General features: G+C 38.2%; 1 protein-coding gene across 2 annotated transcripts in view; it reads left to right on the top strand.

Annotated features, from left to right (window-relative positions):
- The window catches only part of LIMCH1 (LIM and calponin homology domains 1), a 173,982-nt gene extending 165,350 nt beyond the window's left edge, over positions 1–8,632 (top strand). For both annotated transcript variants that reach the window (XM_066185667.1, XM_066185668.1), the window contains 4 exons: positions 1,194–1,271; positions 1,959–2,067; positions 2,969–3,071; positions 5,579–8,632. In XM_066185667.1, the coding sequence (XP_066041764.1) occupies positions 1,194–1,271; positions 1,959–2,067; positions 2,969–3,071; positions 5,579–5,604 (316 nt within the window). In that variant the 3' untranslated portion in view covers positions 5,605–8,632. The remainder of the gene's footprint in view (positions 1–1,193; positions 1,272–1,958; positions 2,068–2,968; positions 3,072–5,578) is intronic.
- The last annotated feature ends 563 nt before the right edge of the window (positions 8,633–9,195 follow it).

The following is a 9,195-nucleotide window of genomic DNA, read 5'->3' on the forward strand; positions in this document are numbered from 1 at the left end:
AAGGTTATTGAAGAGATTGAGAAGTCCTCCTTGCTCTGTTCTCCCTTATCTTCCTGTCCAGCATCCTTTATTGGTTGGGTTTGACTAGTCCAGCAGTGTGAAGACACCCTTCATATCTGGCTTCCCCACTGAGACTGCTAAAACTATCTACTTTGTTTCTCATTACAGGCATCAGCATTACTAATTTCAGGAGGGAGCACATCCCCTGCATGCCTCCCTCTTCTTTCTCTCTAACTCTCTTAGCACATTTCTGCATAACTTTTCATGTGTTTAATTTGTTTGAAGTGCCTGAGACAACATCTATAGCTAATAAGTATCTAAATATGAGGGTGGGAATGTCAGGTTATATCTGCTTCTTTGGAGCTGGTATGCAAGAGCTTCATTCTCCATCTTCCAAACAGGTATCAATTGCTACTTTAAAGATTATACCTTTTAAAAAAAGATATATATAGAGCAGCATTTTCTTTCTGCTGTAAATTTTGGTGGGGTCTTTTTTCTTTGCTGCTTTGCCTGTGCTTTTGAGTAAACCTTACTGAATAGTAACACCAGTTCTTTTGATAAATAAGGGATCTGTTTGCCTAATATTTACAAAAAGAAAGCTGTGTAACGAGAAAGGAACATCTGTTTTCATCAGCATATATATGAACGCAGTCTTCTGCAGAACCTGTTACCTCTGTTAAGGTTGTATCCAGTCAAAACTAATGTAGAATGAGGTTTGATTACCTATTCCTCGTTATAAACTGCTTGTGTGTGTGTTTAAGAAAATTGTTGTTTAATCTGTAAACCGTTTCAAGCAGTTAGAATTTGTATCAGTCCTGTGATTTCTGATAACAAAACCCATGGTTTTGCTCATCAAACTTTTTCAGAGTAGCATGGATACAAATTAACCATTGACCAAATAAACCACATTTGGGTGTTGATAGCTTCCTTTTTACTCAGTAAAGGGCCAACAGGGAGTGTAGTGTGGTGTGGTGTGACTTGGCTTAACCCTCCTTCATCATGGTGGAAGCTGTGGTGGATTGGTGGGGTGGGCAGGAGTCTCCACAAGGCTGATTATGTTGTGAGTTACCTGATTGAGCAGCCGCCAGCAGGAGCCAAAAATCCTGAAGTTCACTAACTGGAATTTCTCCATGCAAAACTGGGTTTTATTTGCTGTTCTGCTGTAGTAATGCATCTTCTCTGCTGTATTTTAGGGCAGGTTATCATGAGAACTTCCGATCTGGGCCGTCATCTCCCTGCTCTCCTGCTGCTCTGAGTCAGTCACCCAACAGGTACTAAAAGTCAATAAGGGATTTTGCAGACCAAGCACATCTTGTAGTTGCTGGTGAACTACCAGAGTGAAAATCACATTAGTATTATGTGGATGCACTGTTAAGTCTGTTAAATGTTGCAATTCATAACTGTCCATGAGATAAACATGTAGCTCCCTCTCCCATATGTCTTGCCTGCTTCAGTGGTACTGTTATGTTTTCAAACAACACAGTTCAGAAAGAAGTTCTAGAACTCTGCTTGATCTTTGCGGTGTCAGTAAAATTGAAACGGGACAGTGTAAACCTCAGTCAAAGTGTGAACTCAGAGCACTTAAGCCAAAGGATGTCTTCATTGTGAATAGTCACGTGCTCAGGAGTAAGATCTGTTCTAGACATTGGCACTTGCTGATTTACAAATAATTTTTTCTTTCATTTCCAAACTAGAAATGCATTTTGGTTTTTTGCTGATTTTTAATTTGCCCACAATCATGCTAATCTCCTAGAGATTTGATTCTCTTGAGCAATCTGTACATCTTTCAGTGAGTTGTTTACCAGCTCTAAGTAAATATTAACTGTAGCCTGATTAAATCACTGGTAATTTGGGGTAATTGGTATATTAGAATCAGTCCCTCTTGATAAACCTATCTAAATATTTGGCTTCATTTTAGCATCAGTTGCTGTGTTCTTACAGCTATGTTTGTCTCCTAGGTCTGTCAGTGGGAAGAAACTTTGTTCTACCTGTGGTCTCCCTCTTGGAAAAGGAGCTGCAATGATAATTGAAACACTTGGTCTTTATTTCCATATCCAATGCTTCAGGGTATGGCTCTTGCTTTATAAAGAAAAATCTCCAGTCGTGCATAGTGCAAGTAGAGAGTAAAGTGAAACTGAAAATGAGAGGACCAGGGGATTTACATGGTTGTTATGTCTGTTGGAGTGTGTTTGCTTGTAAAGAAGTGGAAATAACACAACTAATGTGTTATTTTGCAGTCAGACACATTATTTGGACTAAAACCTATGATCAAACAAGTAAACTCAGCCTCTGTACTTCGGGGCGGGGGAAGCATCATATAATTTCTCAGTTGTGCTCATTGTTTTTTAAATATAACATCATTTACCTTGTCATTTTTTTAGGTTGTTTTTTTTTTTCCTTCCAAAAGCATGACAAGTCCAAAAGCCATATTTGATCTGCCTCATGGTTGGAAAGCTTTGACTATGGAATGAATGGTGTATTCTGGCTCTTCCCAGAAATATTGGTTGGGTGTTCTTGAGTGTTTCAGTTTGGAAATAACCTGAAGTGTTTTCTAGAGAACTCAGACAGTATCCGTTTCCATTATCTCTGGATCAATTGATATTAGACATAGGTGAAGGCTTTTTTGATTTTAGACATTTACCCAGACTAAATCTCTGACCTCTTTAAGCTTTATCCATCACAACTGACCTGCCTCCAGAATGCAGCCTCAAAGTCAGATGTCCCATACAACAATTAAACTTTCCTTTCTGTGTAAGTGGAGGTTGCTGAAATCCAGTCCGAAGCACTTTTGACCCTATAAAAATCCTCTTACTGATTCGCAGTGTTCCCTGGAAGTATGTGCTGGGTTCTAGGGGCGTATTTTTCTCACCATTCCAAGACCTACTTAAACTAAAGTAAAAATTTGGAAAGAGTTGTGGCAGACAGTAGGGCATAATCTCTCTTACTTTCCCTATTCTTCACCCGACAGTGTGGCGTTTGCAAGGGACAGCTGGGAGATGCAGCGAGTGGCACAGATGTCCGGATTAGAAATGGTCTTCTTAACTGCAATGATTGTTATATCCGATCAAGAAGTAAGTACCAAGTACTGGGAACTCCAGCAATACTGTGGCATGATTTTAACTGGCAGGCTTTTCCAGCTCTGACACTCAAGCATAGCTTTGCCATGGGAAGAGGAGTCTTCCCATGCCATTTAAGTTATTTTCTCGTATCAGAAAAGATTTCCAAGCCCATTAAATTTTGCCCAGAGGATCGCTGCTCAGCACTATTAGACTTAAAGGCTGTTTCTGTGCATAAACATAAACTCTTATACTATGCACACATACTGTATGACCCAGAGGCTTGGATCTCTCACATCACATGAGACAATGTAGATAATTCTACCCAATCTGGAACCCTGGGCTGTGTTTGGAGAAGTTCCCATTTTTTAAATCTCTAGGCCTCCCTTTTATGGGCAAAATGGTCATGTAAAACATTAAGAACATTCTGTATCTCATAGTGAATCCTTGTGGTGGTATCCCCAGATATGTGCTAAATAGCACATAAATGTTAAAGAATGAGCCAGACAAGTGCATGTCAGAAAGAAAACTTTGTGATTTTGTTACCTTAGGGCAGGTCACCTAAATGTCTTTTCAAGTCCTGGATTTCTGTGACTGATACCAAATTACTAGAGGATTTTAGCTTCAGCCCAGTGTCAACAGTGATGGTCAATGCCCATGCTGGTTTCCATCTTGTGGAAAACAGTAAGATGCAAATAATGGGAATAATTGTTGTCTTCCTGTTAAATATTATTTGGTATATTCCCTGCCTACAGTTCCAACTGATAAGTGGACATCTGGAGGTCTTTTCCCTTAGCTTACTATTTCCCTTGTCCTCTCTCCAAAGCAATTGCTGTAGAAATCCAGGAGTAGGAAAGGTACCTCCCTACCTTTGCCAGAAGAAAAATGGGTACTTTTGTTCTGATGCTTCAGGAAGGAGATACTTCTCCATCAGCAGAGCTAGAGGGTGCTATTGTACAGCTGGTTTTTTGGCGATTTTTCTTCTTAAATTCTGCTAAGAAATGTTACAAACGTTTTTATTATTTATTTAACCTGAAATATATAGAAATAGCTTTTCCCCTTTGTGCTTGATACTATAAACCTTCCTCATGTGGATGAGGTCCTGACCCTTAAAATGCAAATTTGCATATCCATCTTTACACAAAAAAAGAGAGGAAGGTATAAAAGTTATAATTTCCTTCTCTTCTTAATCCTTTCTGCTTAAATAGAAATTGATGTCCCTTGAGGATAGATAAAGGCTCAAATAAATTGTCAGCTTATATGCTATAGAAATCACTCTCTGCATCATCATTTCTACAGCAGTGTTACTAGAAAATGCATTGCAGAATTGTGTGCAGTGTTTCATGTAATAACGTTTTGCATTTGTACATACCCAGCAGAATGGTAACCAAGTCCATGAAAGAGGAAATAAGTTTTGAGAAAATGTATGGGTCCTGAAGAATAATAATGGCAAGGGGTTTTTAATTTTTACTACAAATTGCTTCTTCCTGCTGTGTCCACTGGTCATGCAAAATCACAAAATCCATTTAGTTGAACTTAACCTACAGTAACTGTTGTTGACAATTCAAAAGGACTGGTTTTGATAGAACTGCAAATATTGCTAGTTGCTAATTTTAACTAAAATTTTATGCACTGCACACATGAAATTAAGAATAAACTGGTGCAACGTCAGTGTTTTGCCTTTAAGTTCTGGGAATGATGCTGCAAAATGTCAAATCAGTTGTTTGATTGCATGGCTTCTGCCTTCCTGCCTCCATGGTTGCATCTGAAACCTGTGCAGCAGTGGGCAGAAGTGACAGTCTCTGACTAACCTAGGGATAGTCAGTATTGTTTTGAGATACTTATGGACATCTCCATGAAATATTTTGGCTCCCAGAAGCTTATCTGAAAAAATTGTTGATTCTGTTTCAAAATAAATCATTAAAAAAGATGACTAGGAAAGCATTAAGGATTATATAGTGGTCCAGGGTCCAAAACATTTCTGGTTTTCAGATAGAAGTAGATGGGTTTTTATCAGTGAGCTGTTTCTCTACAACGAAACCTCACAAGGAAGGAAATTCTCTATTCAATGTCAAACACAGAGAATGGTCACAGGTTGATGAGTGGCAAAGTCAGAGGCTAGAAGTAAATTCATGAGATTCCCTATATGGCCAAACAACACAAGGAGTCTGTAGTACCAGGTGGCACAAACTAGGCTCAGCTGAAGATGACTCAGCAGTCCTTCGCTTTACTATTTTGCCACTGCAAAGCCTGAAATAAATATACACACAAGTACTTTGGGAATAAAATAAAACTTCATGCAGAATGCATTCGACACGTGGCAAGGAAAATTATGGAATTATGCTGAATCTTCTTTGTAGTAGTTACTGCCCCAACTTTGTAGGAGAAAGGAAAAACAGGGCACAAATATGTATATATATAGCTCCAGATGCATTTTTTTGACTTGTAGAGATCATGATAAGGGAAGTCTATATTTGTTAAAATTTGTAACCAATTACTTGTTTTGGTTTTGTTTTACCTAGCTGCTGGACAGCCAACTACATTGTGACCTGACTTTCAGTCCTAATAACTTTCAAGAAGGAACTCTCTTCTCATATGTATCGGCTGCCTCCAGACAATCACTTGTAAAACCTTGAATCCATGGACATGATGGCTCTCATCTCGTTTTTAAAAACTCACAAAAAAGCTGCACCTACTCCTTTGAAATGCAATATGTTGGTTTTTGCTTCCTTAAGAAATTTGCAAAATATGTATGACCATGTATGGGAAGGCAAAGCCTAAGTACTATAAAAAAACACCTTTCAGGTATGCTTATGATACCCGGTCTGTTTCCTTGTTCTTTTGAAAGTAATAAGAGAATAAACATGCAATAAAGCTGTTTTGTTTTAATATTTCTAGCAATTAAAAGGTTTAAGTTTACAGAACCTTTATAGAATATGCCAACTTGAGCTGAGAAGTAATTTTGAGATAGTATCTAATCAGTGCATTTGAAAAACTAAACATCCCAGCACGACTTCTCTGTTATAACTGAAGCTATAACTTTTTTTATACAGAGACTAGTTTGATAATACAGCCTGTAGTTCTGAAACATTTTGTGTTTATATTACCTTCAATGGAGGGTAGAAGTTAAACAAATAAATTATTGCACCTTTAGTCATAGGATTTTTTGTTTGTGTACCTCAAGTAATGTTCATGATTATAGCTTAATATTCTCTGAAATAAAGATTTATTCATTAAACCTTAAGACTGCATACCATTAACAATGGAAAAATTCCCATCAGGAGCAATCCTTCTTAGTAAGTTTAGCAGCCTGTATTGTTATTAAACTCAGTGAAAGGTGCTGTGGGGGAGAGGCAGCCAAGCAGGCAGACTCGGTGGAGTTGTGAGTCTCCAAGCTGCAGTTTGATGCTGTGGTGAAGCTTTTCTCTTTGGCATGTGACTTGCCAGTCGATTTGAGTGGCTTGGACATCTGCTCATTCATTTGCAAACATTACATTTGGTTGAAATCTCACGCAGAGAAACACATGTGGTTTGGGTACCCCCCAGGGAATTAGACAGCCTTGAGCCTGTGTTCCTCCATCCACCAAAAATGGTCAGCAAAACACAGAAGTGTGGAAGATGGGCAGGGAGGAGGCTGGAGTCACAGGCAGAAAAACTACCTTGCCTGTGTTTGGGACAGTTTTCCTTTGTGCTATTTGATTAAGCATGTGCTCCTTACTAAAGTGGTCCAGCAGCTCATTGAAACAGAGGTTCAGCAGGTATCTACAATACACAGTTAGGGAATGTGTTGCAACTGTAAAATATCCTAGCACTTTTTGGTAAACAGTTACTAGAAATATCTTCAAATGGAGGGAAAAAAATCTTTTTCTGCCTTAAAACCACTATAAAACTAAATGAATAGAGATTTCTTTTTATCTATGTGCATATCTGTCATCTTTTGATGTGTTGGTAAATAGAAATGAAGTGGTTATTAGGGAAACAATAATTCTGAGTTTTTCTCTAGATAACATTTATTGAAATGCTAGACAGTTGCTTGCATGTGAGTTGCATAGCCATGCAAAACTGCGTGTCATCAAACACACACATGTGATGTCATTGGAGGACATTGTGACTATCTGCTGGAAAGTTACGTGTTACTTCCTTAATATTGTGCCTTAGAAAATGCAAAGCTGTTGCACACAGTCAGCAATGACTTCTGGATGCAATAAATCCAAAAAGCTGAAGTCCTTCATAGACTTCGCCTGGGGAATATTTTTAAGTAAAAATAAAAGAAATCAGACAAATGTTTTGCAACTGAAAGTGATATCCTATATTTTGATCAACCACCTGCATGATTTACTGTTAAAGGGTTGCGGTAAGCAGGATAACATACTCTTTGCTTGTGGTTGTTATAACATTTTCCCACAAAGAATGTGTAACATGGAAATTCAAGACGCAGACTTCGTAACTGACGTGGTACATCTGAATAACCCCATGCGCTGCATTAAGGATATGTAAATACATAATGTCTGAACCTAATTTTTAAATGAGACTGTGCATGCTTGTGCATCTATTCAGTATGAGTCTCTAGCACTGCTTCACCCACATGATAGAGTTAGATGTGCAAATCAGTCCCCAAGTGTATCAAAGGGTTGGTTGTTGTCTCAGAGGTCAGGTCCTCTTCTCATTCATGTAGGGGTAAGTGCCCAAAGGGTTTAGGAGCATGGTTGGGATAAAGTGCATGAACGAGGGGGGAGGGATATTGCATTGCACTGCAGACACATCACTGGGTCTCTGGAGCTGCTTAGAAACTGATCCCAGTGTCTATCAGATAGTTTTGTATATGCATGTTTTAGCAAAGTTGATTGTACGTAAAGCGAAATGAAGCAGCGCTCAACAATGATGATTTTTTCCCTAATGAACATCTCTTCACCAGCACAGAATAATTTTCAACAGTTTCCTAAATCATACTTGCCAACTTCTTACGTTTGATTTTATATTCCCTCTGGAGTCAATCTTACATGGCAAATTCATTCAGGCTAAGATTTTTTTAAAATTTTTTTTCCAGTTTAAACACATGAAGATGATGTGTTTCTAATCAGGAACTTTGAGCACAGAAAAAAATGCTTTCCTACATTTGAACTGCAATGTAAATGTATTTGTTGAAAAAAATGATTTATTATTACTGAGCAAGTACAATATATGTAATGGGTTTTAGATGTTTTGGAATTTATTTAGCCTCTTACTACTTCAAAGAACCTGAACAGGTGTCATAACACATCTGTATTTTACAAACCCATTTTCATGGTGTATTTTTTCCTTACTCTTGCTATGTAGTGTTATTGATGCAGTACATCTGTAGTTTTCAGTGAATGTTGTAAAGGTTGGTGAACCAGAAGGGAACCATCCTTACCTGCATGTCTATTCAGGGACAAGGATTGCTCTCCTCGCTGGGGCTAATGTTGAATATCAATTATGCTAATCTTCCCTTTATTTTATTTATTCTAAAATGCCTCTGGAAATTAGGAAAACTTGTCTAAAACTCAACAGCTTTTATAGTAAATGTATGTTTATAAATAAAATGTTGATTACCTTTGGTGGTGTTGATTTTTACTTATTCTGACTCCTCTTGCATGGACCTGGATTGCAGAGTAGAGGCTTTTGCTTGGTTGGGTTTGGCTGAGCCAAGCTATGTTCCCCACGACATAGTATATGAGATGAGATGAGGCAATAAAAAAGGCATAGCTGAGATGGCAAAATACACTGTGGATTGCCACTGTAAGCTGTAGCTCTCTATTCAAAAGAGCATGTGTGCCTGTTGCGGTAAAAGATGAACAGAAAAGGCATTCTGTAGAGAGGTGAACCCAAGGTCCTCAGATCCTTCATCACTGTTGGTGGACTGTGGTTCAGACTTTCACTCAACAAAGCTCGTCATATATGGCAATACTAAATGTGTTCTTAGTTAATTCCATTTTCACAAAGATCCTGGAGTTTGTGCTTAGTTTTGCATGTGCTGGGGTATCTCAGTAATTCTTGAATTGCAACAAGTGTGTGACTTGTCCAGTCACCAGCAGAAAGTTTACACAAAATTTTAAACTAATAACTGTCCCTTTTTCTACTTTTTAATTGGGTCATAAGTGGATGACGAGTTTGGGTTTGT

This window comes from Chamaea fasciata, unplaced genomic scaffold, assembly GCF_029207755.1.
Source record: "Chamaea fasciata isolate MVZ Bird 193981 ecotype frontalis unplaced genomic scaffold, bChaFas1.0.hap1 SCAF_6, whole genome shotgun sequence".
NCBI lineage: Eukaryota > Metazoa > Chordata > Aves > Passeriformes > Sylviidae > Chamaea > Chamaea fasciata.